The sequence below is a fragment of the Vipera ursinii genome (genome assembly GCF_947247035.1).
Source record: "Vipera ursinii genome assembly, chromosome: 3".
NCBI lineage: Eukaryota > Metazoa > Chordata > Lepidosauria > Squamata > Viperidae > Vipera > Vipera ursinii.
Genome location: NC_139516.1, coordinates 4,309,983 through 4,325,376, shown reverse-complemented (window position 1 = coordinate 4,325,376; position 15,394 = coordinate 4,309,983). Strand labels below are relative to the sequence as shown.

The 15,394-nt window shown below is 44.4% G+C and overlaps 1 protein-coding gene across 4 annotated transcripts in view; it reads right to left on the bottom strand.

Annotated features, from left to right (window-relative positions):
- RTEL1 (regulator of telomere elongation helicase 1) overlaps positions 1–15,394 on the bottom strand; it is a 147,370-nt gene that overhangs the window by 85,707 nt on the left and 46,269 nt on the right. For all 4 annotated transcript variants that reach the window (XM_083360825.1, XM_083360827.1, XM_083360828.1 and 1 more), the window contains exons 15-16: positions 6,981–7,028; positions 4,864–4,945 (exon numbers count right to left, since the gene is read on the bottom strand). In XM_083360825.1, coding sequence (XP_083216951.1) covers positions 4,864–4,945; positions 6,981–7,028 — 130 coding nt within the window. The remainder of the gene's footprint in view (positions 1–4,863; positions 4,946–6,980; positions 7,029–15,394) is intronic.

The following is a 15,394-nucleotide window of genomic DNA, read 5'->3' as shown; positions in this document are numbered from 1 at the left end:
TCGTTTCCGACTCTAGGGGCCGGTGCTCATCTCCGTTTCAAAGCCGAAGAGCCAGTGCTTGTCCGAGGATGTCTCCGTGGTCAAGTGGCCGGCATGACTAGACGCAAAAGGGGCACGGAACGCTGTTATCTTTCCACCGTAGTGGTCCCTCTTTTTCTACTTGCATTTTTACGTGCTTTCGAACTGCTAGATTGCGTTTAGTTCAACCTAACCTGCTTAGGATGAACTAAAAGCAATCGTTTTCCACTTTTTCTGTGGCCCACCTCAGATCTGTACAACAGTGGTGTCCCTGATGTTCTCTGGCTTGGTTGCTTTAAAACATGCATTTCATTATCCAACTAGGTAACATCATCAGGGGCTGCCCCAAAGAAGAGGGAGTCAAGCTATTCTCCAAAGCACCCGAAGGCAGGACAAGAAGCAATGGATGGAAACTGATCAAGGAGAGAAGCAACCTGGAACTAAGGAGAAACCTCCTGACAGTGAGAACAATTAACCAGTGGAACAACCTGCCTCCAGAAGCTGTGAATGCTCCAACACTGGAAGTCTTTAAGAAGAGACTGGACAGCCATTTGTCTGAAGTGGTATAGGGTTTCCTGCCTGAGTAGGGGGTTAGACTAGAAGACCTCCAAGGTCCCTTCCAACTTTATATTATTAAAAAGGTAAAGGTTCCCCCGCACATGTGTGCTAGTCGTTTCCGACTCTAGGGGCCGGTGCTCATCTCTGTTTCAAAGCCGAAGAGCCAGCGCTTGTCCGAGGACGTCTCCGTGGTCATGTGGCCGGCATGACTAGAGGCCAAAGGCGCACGGAACGCTGTTACCTTCCCACCGTAGTGGTCCCTATTTTCCTACTTGCATTTTGACGTGCTTTCGAACTGCTAGGAAGGCAAGCTGTTCCGCCTGATTAATTGTTCTCACTTCTTAGGAAGTTTCTTCTTAATTCCAGGTTGCTTTATTCCTTGATGAATTTCCACCCATTGTTTCTTGTCTTGCCCTCTGTTGCTTTGGAAAATAAGTTGACACCCCCCCCACACACACACACCCTCTTCTTTGTGGCTGCCCCTTAAATTGAGCAACAAATTTGATAGGGCAATAAACTTCAAAATTCTGGGTTCTGTTCCAAGAATTGCTACGTGCACGCCTTATCCATTGTAATGCTTCTCTGCAATATTCACAAAACATTTAAACAGAACCCAAAGACAAACAATGAAGTTCTTTTCTCTTTTTCCAACGAAATCTGTTTCTGAACTGTAATGTTTATAAGTGTTCCTGAAATTAAGGACAAAGCCCGTTTAAGTACAAAGAGGGGGATAAAAGGCAAGCGTTGCTCCGGAAAAGCAACGGAAAGTAATTCCCTGCAGAGAAAACTCAGTTCGTGGAATATGCCTCATTGATCTTTGACAGCCCTATTGTCTTTGTAGTCATTACTTGATAAGTACCCCTGAATCGCCTCTCTGGCGTCACAAAGCTCACCATGGCTTATATGCAATCAAATATTTTTGCTTGCTGTTGCGTAGAGTCGCAACCCTGGTGGATTTAACAATTCAATCTGCCCCTTATTCTGGCGCATCTCTCTCTCTCCAGAGCTACTACTACAGGTACCCCTTGACTTAGGACCACGATTAAATCCAACATTTTTGTTGCAAGTGAGGCAGTTTGTTCAGTAAGTTGTGCCTCCTTTTGTGACTTTTTCTGCCGCAGTTGTTAAGGGAACCGCTGCAGCAGTTAATCAGGCAGTTGGTTAAGTGAATCTGGCTTGCCCTATTGATGTTATTGTCAGAAGACGGTTGGGAAAGTTACAAGTGGGGTGTGTGTGTGTCAAATGACCCCAGGACAATGTAATTGTCACAAATGCATGCCGGTTGCCAACTGCCTGGATTTTGATCACGTGAGGACACTACAATGGCTGTAAGAGTGAAAAATGGTCATAAGTCACGTTTTTCAGTGCTGTTGTAATTTTGAACAGTCACTAAACAAACCGTTGTAAGTTGAGGACTGCCTGTAGCCCAGTTCAGATTTCAGTGGAATAGTCTCCAGGTCTCTGCTGCAAATGCAGCTGGGGAAATTAATCTATAAGTCAGGGGTCCCCAACCCCCAGTCCGTGGACCAGTAACGGCCCGCAGCATGCCAGCAACCGGTCCGCACAAACAAGCGAAGCCCCATCCGCAGGAGGCAGGCAGCACACAAAACCACACACCCTGCGGTCCATGGAAAAACCTCTCTCCACATAACCGGTACCTGGTAACTAAAAGGTTGGGGACCTCTGCTATACAGTAGTGGCCAAAATTGTGGCAACCTTTTGGGGAAAGTATACAGTAGAAATGCCACCCGTGGTTAAGTTTCCACCCATTTTTCTTCTAATTTCTTTCTAACTGTAGCCTTATTCACTTAAAAACACTATTTTACATTGCTTTCTGGGCGAACAGTCAACTCTTGGCACTGTTGCTTTAATTTTATTACGATTTATAAGCTCGCTAAATGGAAGAACACACACACACACACACAAACCCCAACCGACTTGATAGCGATCACATAACACACTGACAAATGTCCTTCCTCTCAGCTTCGATACATGACATCAATAACCGGATCCTACTGTGATCTGATTGGCTCGTTGCCAAAACAAGGTGACACCCGATTGGCTCTTAAACGCTCGTGCTCATTGGCTACAATCGGATGAAGGAAAGCTACCTGATCTCAACCTAAGCAAGTTGTGCTTCCTTTTTTCTGGTTATTCGGCTATAGCTTTTCACAGAATACAGTACAGATAATTGAACAAACTATGCTGCGTTACATTCTTGACTAAATTATCTTTCCGTTGATATTTTATGGTACTACTCCCCCCCAAAAAAAGTGGGTTTATTAGCCATCGAACCTCAAATGTACACTTTTCCCAAAAGGTTTCCACAATTTTGGCCACTACTGTAAGTGATACGTGGAGGGAACTGACCCCATTTCAGGGGTGTCAAACTGGCGGTCCATGGGCCGGATGCGTGACGTGCAGGCCACGCCCGTCCACCCCCGGCTCCTCCAAGGCAAAAAACGTTGCGATACGTCACAGCAAGTCACGTGACATGATCGAGTTTGACACCTGTGCCCTATTGGATCAGGTTGAATAGGTAGATAAGTACAGAAAAAATTATCTCGAGGTCCAGACCCATATAGGGCAGGGGTCCTCGACCCCTGGGCTGCAGCCTGTTCGGAACCGGGCTGTGCGACTGGCACGTGAGCCCGTGTGTGTGTGCGCGGCTCCACTTGCGCAAACGACGCATTGCCTTCCCCTCATGTGGATCTATCCCCTCTTCCCCCTCTCGAGAGCTGGGCTGCCAAGCTGGGGACCGCTGATATGGGGCAGGGGTCCCCAACCCCCGGTCCGTGGACTAGTGTAGGACCGCAGCATGCCAGCAACCGGTCCGCACAAACAAGCAAAGCCCCATGTGCAGGATGCAGGTAGCACACAAAACTGCGCACTCTGCGGTCCGCGGAAAAACTGCTCTCCACGGAACCGGTCCCTGGTGCCCCAAAGTTTGGGGACCATTGATGTAGGACGCTAAAAGGGGACCAATCAGGTGTGGAATCACACCGCAAGCCAACAGCCCAGCTCCCAATCCTGCAGGGTGACCGGAGTATGCTGCAGTACATTGTCCAGGCCATCACTGGCTGGGGAATTCTGAGAGTTGAAGTCCACCCATCTTAAAACTTGTCAAGCTTCAGAAACATTGCTGAGATGTTCTTCCGGGTCGCGTTGTAGTTCTCCAAACGATAGGTAAGCGGGGTTGTGAGCAAAGCTTCTTGGTCCAGGAAAGGACACAACTGGCACACAAAATCATGCAGAAGCCCAAGGAAGGAACAGCCTCCAATACAGGTAGTCCTCGAATTACGAGTGTTCATTTAGTGACCGTTCGAAGTTACAGCGGGACTGCAAAAAAGTGAGCTGCGACCGTTTTTCACGCAACCATTGCAGCATCCCCGTGGCCATGTGAACAAAATTCAGACGCTGGACAACTGGCTCATATTTAGGACGGTTGCAGTCTGTCCCCTTTGGCGACTCTCCGATCGGCAGTCAACAAGGAAGCCCGATTCACTTAACAACCGTGTTGCTCACTTAACAACTGCAGTGATTCACCTAACAACCGTGGCCAGAGAGGTCGTCAAAATGGGGCAAGATTCACTTAAGATCCGTCTCGCTTACCAATAGAAAATTGGGGCTCAGCTGGCTTCGTACGTCAAGGACTAGCTGTGCTTGCCTCAAAGGTGCTTTTTTGCAAAAGGCAACTGGACTGTTTCTGCCCGAGGAAGAAGAAGACGTTTCGCTTCTCATCCAAGAAGCTTCCTCGGTTCTGGCGGGATGGAAGGAAAAGGGGATCCCATCATCCAGTCACAACTGAGGGAAGTTTCTTGAATGAGAAGCGAAACGTCTTCTTCAAGGAGAAACATAGCCCAGTTGCCTTTTGAAAAAGCACCTTTCAGACAACTAGAACCTGGATAATAATAATGATAATAAAGTTGGAAGGGACCTTGGAGATCATCTAGTCCAACCCCCTGCTCAGGCAGTAAACCCTATACCCTTTCAGACAAATGGCTGTCCAGACTCTTCTTCAAACTTCCAGTGTTGGAGCATCCACAACTTCTGGAGGCAGGTTGTTCCACTGGTTAATTGTTCTAACTGTCAGGAAATTTCTCCTTAGATCTAGGTTGCTTCTCTCCTTGATTAGTTTCCATCTGTTGCTTCTTGTCCTACCTGAAAATCTCCGTAGACATTTAGCCTCCAATAGTGTCCATCACAACGACATGCTAAGTTAACAGCCAAATAAATTGACCGCTATAGTTTACGCCAAGCTGTAACATGTTTAACCTCCCAAGTTACCGTTTTTTTTAGTTGGCAATGAGCTCCACGTATCGGTCTTGGGCTTCCATTTTGTATTACTGTCATCGGGATGGATATGGACCTGGGTAATTAGGCAGAAGAAGATAACGTCAAAGAACAGGAGATGAACCTGAATGTCTAAAAGGGGTCTATGCTTCCGTAAAAGGAGTGCGAACCACCATCTAGTACAAGTTGCATTCCACAAGAGGTTGTTAGGTCCATTTCTCCAATTAATCGTCAACCAAATCTTTAGAGTTTACAATTCCCATCCTTCCAAGTTAAGAGATGACAAACTTGGGAGTCATCGTAAAGGAGAATTTCAGTGATCATGCTAAAAATCCCTAAACTAAACAGACATTTTCAGGGGAATTAATCTGTCAGCTTGAACATGACAAGTTAGAAGGCCAAGGATTACTGACAAGCTGGGGAAACACCGTGGAGGTTGAACAAAGCTCTGGAAATGAAAACAACTCCTAAAAAGAAGCTATGTTTATGAAAAGCTGTCTCTTTGTTTTTCAAAAGCCCACAGGTTTTTTTTTGGCTCTGCTGCATTACATAATAGTTTTTTTTTATTTGTATCCCCCACTTTACTTTCATAAATAAAGCAACAAACGTACTTACTATTCCTTCTTCCTCCTATTTTCCCCACAACAACCCTGTGAGGTGAACTGGGCTGAGGGACAGTGCTGGCTCAGGAATTCTGGGAGTTGAAGTCCACAAGTCATAAAAGAGCCAAGGGTCGCCTACCCCTGGCCTAGGCCTACGCCGCTTTCTGACTTCTGGACTTCAACTCCCAGAATTCCTGAGCCAGCCACGCTGAGGGAAAAGGGGGAGGTTTCCAAGCTGAGCCATGCTGGCTGAGGAATTCTGGGAGTTGAAGTTCACAAGTCATAAAAGAGCCAAGGCTGCCTAACCCTGAACTAGACCAAAATGCTTCCCTAATGCCTGAATGATCTCATTCAACCAGTGTTTCTCAACTTTCGCAACTGTAAAATATTTGGACTTCTTAATTCCCAGAATTATCCTAAAGTTGCTAAGGTTGTAAAACCACTGCATTAAGTTGTGTTATATGCTGGACCCAAACAAATGCTTACAGTTGCCTAAACCAATTAATGAGATCACTGCTGTCTCCAATAAAATGCATTCTCTGCTTTAATCTGTAAACAGTAGTAGTAAATGTTTCCATCTTTGGCTTTGTTTTTAGCCTCCAGCTTGGTCAATGAATCAATTTCCAGTGTGGTTGTGTTCTGGTTTTTGGTTTAAACTGCGAGCATTCTTCTATAATAGAATTAAGTATCTGGAGGGCATCAGATTGGGTAAACGTTCAGAGAGATTGTAAGGGCTGTCAAGAAATAGGATTGCATTTTAGGAAAGAGTTAGCTTAGAGCCAGCTATATCTGGTAGCTAGGGCACCAGGCTAGAAGCCAGGAGACGGTGAATTCTAGACCCATGTTAGGCATGAAAGCTGCTGGGTGATCGTGGGCTGATCACTAGGAGGCTGCGAGTTCTAGTCCCACTTTAAAGGTAAACATGCGTGCTAGTCATGTCCGACTCTAGGGGCTGGTGCTCATCTCCGTTTCAAAGCCGAAGAGCCAGCACTTGTCCGAGGACGTCTCCGTGGTCATGTGGCCGGCATGACTAGACGCCAAAGGCGCACGGAACGCTGTTACCTTCCCACCGTAGTGGTCCCTATTTTTCTACTTGCATTTTTTAAGTGCTTTCGAACTGCTAGGTTGGCAGAAGCTGGGACGAGTAACAGGCGCTCACTCTGCTACGCGGCACTCGGGATTCGACCCGCCAAACTGCCGACCTTCTGATCGACAAGCTCAGCGTCCTAACCCACTGAGCCACCGCATCCCACTTTAGGAAGTACTAAAAAAAATCTTTTTAAAAAACCCAGTGTGGTTAAACTGAAGAGCTCTGAAACCTGTGCTTTCCATTTCCTTAAAATGTAGCAGCCATTTAAGCTTAATCTAATTTAAGGTGTTCTATTTAGGTGCCGCTTGACTCCAAACAATGCTCGCTTAGCCTATTGAAATCGCACAAGGATTCGAAATCACACTTTGATTTTCCAGCAGCTAAAGCACGTATCACTGCCTTACAAGGGCGTTACTTACCTTATAGTATTTTGATGTCCCTTCAGATGGCCCAAAATTAAAAAGAGTCTACAATAGAGGGGGGGAAAAAACTAGAATTAAATGGGTGACAAATCCAGCCACATTTCTAGCAGGTTGTTTTTTTTTTTAAAAAAAATCTATATTGTGTTTTCATTGCTTGTAAACTGCCTGGCTGTGAGCGAGAAAGCAGCTACACAATTTTTTTAAAAATAAATAAATAAAACAAATGCCTTTCCCTTATCAGCAAAAAAGGATTTCAGTATGATCTTATGATTTTGCTGGGTCTCTGGTTTGCCTTTCATGGCCTTAACTCAACAATCCGACTGAAAGCATGGCGAACTAACAACGTTTAAAAGGTGCACTTTTTAAAGCAGTTTTGTTGCTGTTGTTCTTGTTGCTGTGAGTTGCGAGGTCGTGTCCGACCCATCGCGACCCCACGGACAACGTTCCTCCAGGCCTTCCTGTCCTCTACCCTCTTCTGGAGTCCATTTAAGCTCACACCTCCTGCTTCAGTGACTCCATCCAGCTGCCTTATTCTCTGTCGTCCCTTTCTTCTTCTCTTGCCCTCCATCTTTCCCAGCATTAGGAAAAAGTAATTAATAGCCAGCTTGGGCTAGTGGTTAAGGCACCAGGCTGAAAGTCAGAAGGCTTAGGCACAAAAGCTGCCCTGGGTGACTTTGGGCCAGTCACCAGTAGACCAAGCTAAATCCAAAAGCGCTAGCCATCAACAGGCACACAGAAACAACATCTACTACAGGAAGGAACAAAGGCACAAACACAGATTAGGTGAGACCTGGCTCAAAAACAGCAACTGTGAGAGGGACCTCGGAGTCCTAGTGGACGATCGCTTGACCATGAGCTGGCCGTGTGCAGCAGCAGCCAAAAAAGGCTAATACAATCCTGGGTTGTATAAACAGAGGGCATAGAATGCAGATCACACGAAGTATTAGTACTGCATTATAAAACCCTAGTAAGGCCACACCTGGAATACTGCAGCCAATTTTGGTCACCTTATCACAAAGAAGATGTTGAGAGTTTGGGGAAAATTCAGAGAAGAGCAACTAAGATGATCCAAGGCCTGGAGGCTAAAACATACGAAGAACGGCTGCGGGACTTGGGACTGGCTAGTCTGAAGAAAAGAAGAAATAGGGGAGACAGGATAGCAGTGCTCCAGTATCTGAGGGGATGCCACAAAGAGGGGAGTCAAATTATTCTCCAAAGCACCAGAGGAACGAGGACGAGAAACAATGTTTGGAAACTGACCAAAGAGAGAAGCAACCTGGGATTAAAGAGAAACTTCCTGACAGTGAGGACAATCAACCAGTGGAACAGCTTGCCACCAGGAATCGTGGGCGCTCCATCACTGGAAATTTTCAAGAAGAGACTGGACAATCACCTGTCTGAGATGGTATAGGTCAGTGGTGGCGAACCCATGGCACGCTTGCCAGAGGCGGCACTCAGAGCCCTCTCTGTTGGCACGCGTGCCACCGCCATCAGCAGTAGGTCCATCAGGCTGCCACCGCCGCCCAGAGCAGGAGCCCCACCCAGCACAAAGGAGGCAAAGCTGCTGACTAGCAAGCTCGAGTAGAGGTGGTAGAACAGAGGTCACCAACCACTGTCGATTGGTGGACTGGAAGAAAAGGGAGGGGCTGCAAATGGGGCGGGGCTAGTGCCTGTTTGATACTAACTAGCCCTGCCCTGTTCTTGTGTGGTGCAGCGCCTTGTATCTGCACCCCATGGTGTGGCGGTGGCCATTTTTGCGCCTTGCAGCACGGGGGCCCAATTCTGCGCCCCCGGGTTTTGCGTGCCAGAGGCGGCACTCAGAGGTGCCTCCCTCCCCCCCCGCCCCGAGGGCATTATAATGCTGATGCGGCCCTGGCACTTTGCAATATATAAGTGGGTTTTGGGTTGCGGTTTTGGCACTCGGTCTCTAAAACGTTCGCCATCACTGGTATAGGTTCTCCTGCTTGTTAGGCATATGGTGTTAGCCTACAATGTTGGGTTGAAAATATATTAACCATAATGCTATGTCTTTAAGAAGTTAATTGGCCAATGGGTGTGTAAGTGTTCTCATGGCCATAAGAGGAAGCTAGGAACGTAGCTTCTCTCTCTCTCTGAATTCACTGATCACTACTATTACTGTTTTTGCTCTGCTGTTGGTTTACTACTGTTGTAACCTGAACTGTGTATTGACCTCTGGACCGGTAAGAAGACTTTGTAGCTTGGACTGTTGCTATTGTTTATGACCTGGACTGTTTATTTTTTGACTGTGCATTTTTGTTCTTACACCACCTCAAAGTAAAATATTTTTTGCTTTTAGAACTCAGTGTACTCCTGTGTGTGACTTTTACTACTCTCAGTACCCTTCCTTGTCTGTGCAACTCTTTGGTAGCACAAGGAGACCTCTGCACAGCAATCTGCACAGCAAATTCCTTAACACTGGTTATGGGCCCAGGCCTGTACTGAGAGTTAGTACACACAGTATTCCTAGCTGGGTTTGTGTTAGTTATTTGGTGTAAAATGGCACAGGAACTGTTGTCAGGCATCTCCTGGATAACCCGGTTGGATGGGACAAACTATGTTTCCTGGTCCACGAAATGCTGCTTGCTTTTGCGCAAGGAAGGACTATGGACTGTTGTAAATAACCCACCAGATACTACTGCTTGGGATCCAGATGACGAAGAGGATGCAAAGAAGTTAGACAACGAAGCAATGAGAAAGCTCTTTGCATTATTGGGCTAACACTGAATGACCAGCAGCTTGTCCATATTCGTGGTGAGGAGTCTGCTGCTAGGTGTTGGGATGTTTTGCGAAGGCTTTATGTTCGAGACAGTGTGGGTGCACATATACACCTTACACGTAAGCTGTTTAGGGCTCGTCTGCAGAAGAATGGAGATATGCTGACCCATTTAAACTACATGAAGGCAACTTTTCAAGAGCTTCATGAAAAGGAGCTGATTTTTTCAGAGTTGCATCAGGTCTACATCATTCTGTCATCTTTGGATGAGAGTTATGATGGGTATGTTTCTTCTTTGGAAGTCCTGACCAGAGAGGAACTGACACTGACTAACATTACTGGGAGACTGCTGGAAGAGTCCAGGAGGAGGCGTGACAGAGACCAGCTGAGAGAGACACAGCCACAAGAGGAGCAGCCATTTACCACTGCTTACAACGTCAAGAAATGTTATTCTTGTGGGGCAAAAGGGCATATAGCCAAATTCTGTAGAAAGGGAAGAAAACAGAATGTGAATAGCAGTGGGAAGGCTAAGAAGGGCATTGGTTTGGCTATTTCTGGTGAATCAACATCCAGAAATAATGAATTGTAGGTTGTTGATAGTGGGGCTTCACAATGCATTACTAAAGTGAAAAAGAGGTTTGTTAATATGAAAAACAGCAACCAATATGTTTCACTAGCCAACGGTTGGAGGATGAAGGCCTCTGGTGAAGGTAATTCCTATTGTCCATGCATTGATGAACAGTTACCTATGTTATATATACCTAAACTAAGATTCAACCTGTTATCTGTAAGGGAATTGGTTAAAGTTGGGTTTGTGGTAACATTCAGAGGGGAGCAATGCACTATTGAAAGGAATGGATCCTGTGTAACTGCTAATTTGAAAAATGGTTTATTCATTCTCACAAGTAACCAGGTTAGTACAGTTAAAGCTAACTCAATATGTGAGAACAAGAAGCCACATGATGAGTGTATACATTTATTGCATAGGCGGTTAGGGCATGTAAACTTTAACTCACTACGTAAAACAGTTGAGTTAATAGGAATTAAACTGAAGCCATGTAGTAAGTATTTGAATTGCAATGCCTGTAATCAGGAAAAGAGTAAGGCAACTTCTGCAAACAGGTTAAACGGCTTCAAAACAACTGTTCCTTTGGAAGTTGTGTTTACTGATTTAATTGGACCCATGAAGCCAAGTTTAGGAGGGTCATGTTATATTTTAAGTATATTGGACCACTACTCTCGTTATGGTTTTTGTTATCTGCTTAAGTCAAAGGCAGACACTTTCCAACAATTTGCAAACTGGCTGAAGTTTGTGGAGAGAAAAACAAAGAGAAAGGTTCAGTGTATAGTTACTGATAATGGTACTGAATTTACAAACAAGCGTTTTGTTGATATGTTAGAATCAGCTGGCATTGAGCATAAACGTTCAGCCCCTTATAGGCCTCAACATAATGCTTTTGTTGAGAGACGTGGGCAAACGTTACAAGCCATGATGAGAACCATGTTAAAAGATTCTGGCTTAACAGATAGACTGTGGGGGGAGGCAGCAAAATGTGCAAACCATGTTCTGAATATAGTTGTTAATACTTCTACTGGTAAAATACCATACACAATATGGCATGGTAGAAAACCAAACCTTGATTACCTGCACACGTTTGGCACCCCAGCTTGGGTCCACATTCCTGCACAACTCAGGAGTAAAGGCCAACATAGGGCTAGGCAATTATACTTCGTAGGTTACGAAGCTAACCACAGATCCTATCGTTTCTGGGAACGAGGCACAACTAATGTATATAACAGTGCGTGTGCAAAATTCCTTGAGCACGTTGGTTGGGATAGGTTAGAGCAAGAAACTGTTAATACTGATCCTCTAGTGTTTGAGGACTCCTCTGATAACATAACTAGTAATGATAATATATCTCCTGTAAATATAAAAGATGAAGAGGAGATAGGGGAGATAAAAGATGAAACAGAGGAAGGAAAGGAGTCAGAAATTCAAAGCCCTGTAATTCCTTGGCGTTCAACGCGCATCAGACATCCACCTGATCGCTATGAAGCTAGTATAGTATGTCAAGTTAGTGTAGAGCCATCTAACTATGATGAGATCAGGATGTATCCTGAAAAGAAACAGGCATCATGGAAAGCTGCAATGAACAGGGAGTTGAAGTCTTTGCAGGATCTTAAAGTTTATGAGAAAGCAAAACTGCCACCTGGTGAGCAAGCTATAGGTTGCAAATGGATATATAAGATAAAGAAGGCTGTAGATGGGACTGTTACCCATAAGGCACGTTTGGTTGCACAAGGTTTTGCCCAAACTACTGAGGATTATGACGAGGTGTTTGCACCCAGTCTGAGGGCAACTACTTTAAGTCCATTAGACAAAAGCACATAAGCTTATCTACAATAGAGGCTGAATTTTCATGTCTATCAGTGTTATGTACAGAACTGCTAGTGTACAAACAATTATTGTTAGATATGGGTTTAAATGTAAATGATCCATTTATTGTGTATGAGGACAATCAAGCTGCAATAAAGATGGCAAATAATGCTGCAGTAAGAACAAGATCTAAATATACTGATTTTCGTTATTTAAATGTCAGACAATGTGTCAAAGAGAAATTAATACAGCTAGAGTATTGTTCATCTGATATAAATATTGCAGACCATTTTACGAAGGTACAAAGTGTTGTGAAACACAACGCTAATTGTGAAAGAATGTGCATAAGATTGTAAAAGTTATATATTATTCTACCCAAAGGGGAGAATGTTAGGCATATGGTGTTAGCCTACAATGTTGGGTTGAAAATATATTAACCATAATGCTATGTCTTTAAGAAGTTAATTGGCCAATGGGTGTGTAAGTGTTCTCATGGCCATAAGAGGAAGCTAGGAACGTAGCTTCTCTCTCTCTCTGAATTCACTGATCACTACTATTACTGTTTTTGCTCTGCTGTTGGTTTACTACTGTTGTAACCTGAACTGTGTATTGACCTCTGGACCGGTAAGAAGACTTTGTAGCTTGGACTGTTGCTATTGTTTATGACCTGGACTGTTTATTTTTTGACTGTGCATTTTTGTTCTTACACCACCTCAAAGTAAAATACTTTTTGCTTTTAGAACTCAGTGTACTCTTGTGTGTGACTTTTACTACTCTCAGTACCCTTCCTTGTCTGTGCAACTCTTTGGTAGCACAAGGAGACCTCTGCACAGCAAATTCCTTAACAAGGGGGCTGGACTAGAAGACCTCCAAGGTCCCTTCCAGTTCTATTCTATTCTATTCTATTCTATTCTATTCTATTCTATTCTATTCTATTCTTTTCTTTTCTATTCCATTCCATATTTTCTATTCTATTCTATTCTAATTCTATTCTATTCCATATTTCCTATTCTATTCTATTCTGTTCCATATTTTCTATTCTATTCTATTCTATTCTATTCTATTCTAATTCTATTCTACTCTATTCTATTCCATATTTCCTATTCTATTATATTCTATTCCATATTTTCTATTCTATTCTATTCTATTCTATTCTATTCTATTCTATTCTATTCTATTCTATTCTAATTGTATTTACTCTATCCTACCATTCAAGAGACAATCAAAAAGCTAAAAAGGAAAGAAAAGGACCGAAACGCCGCACCAGCATCCAACATCCAGATAAGCAGAGATTAACACCAAAATTAATATTAGACAACAATCAAGCTGTAAGCAATACCCCAATTCTAGGAACTACCAACTGAGACAAACAATCCAACAATAAGAACGCTCCCACCAACACCATTAGGGCAAGCCACTTGTAGAGAAGTGGAGAGCAAATCCCATTCGCTTCTAGCACTGATGGTACTACCTAATCAGGTAATGAAGCGCCTGGGACAGGGGTGTCAAACTGCTGGCCCACAGGGCCGGATGCGTCGCGACAAAACCGCGCCCACCCCATTGCCGGCAATGGGGAAAAAGCTCTGATACGTCGCGCAACGTCACGTGACGTCGCGGGTTTGACATGTCTGGTCTGGGAGAAACCAACCAAACTCAGTGAGTACAAGGGACCCTAAAGTCCAGCCCTGAGCTACAAACATTCTCTTGTATTGGTATGGATGGTTTTCCTGGTAAGCTTTCTGACTTCTGGCAAAAGCCATTCCTTTTTTAAAACTGTGATCTGAGGGTGATTCACATCAGTCTGCTCGTCCCAAAGAGGCTTTTTCACGAGGACCGGCCGTCTGCAAGGAGTATAAATCCTTCCATTCCCCACCCTCCAGTCAGAGCTGAAGAAGCTTCTTGGGGGAGAAGCGAAACGTCTTCAAAGAAAAGCCAAAAAGTCCAGTTGCCTCCTGAAAAAAGCCGCTTTGGGACAACCCTGATATTGATGCCTCTCATCCTGATTAGACGGCAGAATTGCAGCCACCCCTGACTTCTATTGGGGGAATGGGGACCATTAACCCTTGCACATCTTACGGTTCCTCTTCGGTTTCCAACAGATGCCTCAGGAATTTCCCAGTCCTCGACTTAAGAAGAGTTCATCTGGTGACCGTTTGTCAGAATCCATTTATATCACATTCATAAATATATGTTTAAAACATTATTTTCCCCCCCCCCCCATAGATTCTGCCATCTCCCGAGGAAGGAAGAGTGCATGTGGATTCAGCCTGCCTTAGGTTATTTCAAAATCTTTTGAACTGGGGGAACAAAAGGGAGGGTTAGAGAAGAAGGCATTTGGCCTGTGTCTCCATTTGAATCTGTAAAGGAAGAAGGCAATAACCATAAAGATTCGAAGTTCCCTTTTTCCCACAAAAGGGATGACACGAAGTGATGGGGGGCTGACCAAATGGGGTTGAGGGGAGGGGGGTTGAACCGGGAACCCTTTATAAAGTTTCAATTTGTAAAACAATACCAAGTCCTGTCTTGTATTTCCACAACCAAGCATGTCCTAGTAAAAAATTCCTTTTGGACTAGAACTGACTCCAAGAGTTTTTTTGTTTTCCTAAGACGTGGATTGGGGTGGGTCCTGACACCGTTCAAAGCTAACAGCGGCACTGAAAAAAGTGACCTCTGACCATTTCCCACAGTTGTAACCTTTGCAGCATTCTCACAATCATGTGATCAAAATGTAAATGCTTGGCAACTGGTTCCTATTTATGACCGTTGCAGTATCCCAGGGTCACGTGATCCCCTTTTGGGACCTTCTGACAGGCAAAGTTGTCGGAGCATGCACAGTCTTACTGCACTGAGGTAACCCGGGAGTAAATGCAGTAAACCGTGGTTTGTATTTAATTATTTATTTATTTAATTAAATTTTTATACCGCCCTATTCTCGAAGGACTCAAATGGTGCTTTGCATTACACTATCTACAATATATGCTAGGAACAAAATACATACACGGGGTCATTCAGCACTTACAGCAGGAAACGGACGAGAGAGGAAGACTCCAGCAAGGCCTTCCCTTTTATACTCAGGCTCTTAAAGAGACACAGACCCTGCTGGCTCTTAAAGGGACACAGACCCTGCTTGCTCTTAAAAAGACACAGATCCTGCTGACTCATTCCTATCATTGCATCATCCACCTTACATTACATCAGCTGGTTAGCCTTTAAATCATTACCCTGACAAAAGTCAATGGGGGAAGCCAGATTCGTTTAACAGCTGTGTTACTAACTTAACGACTGCACTGATTCACTTAA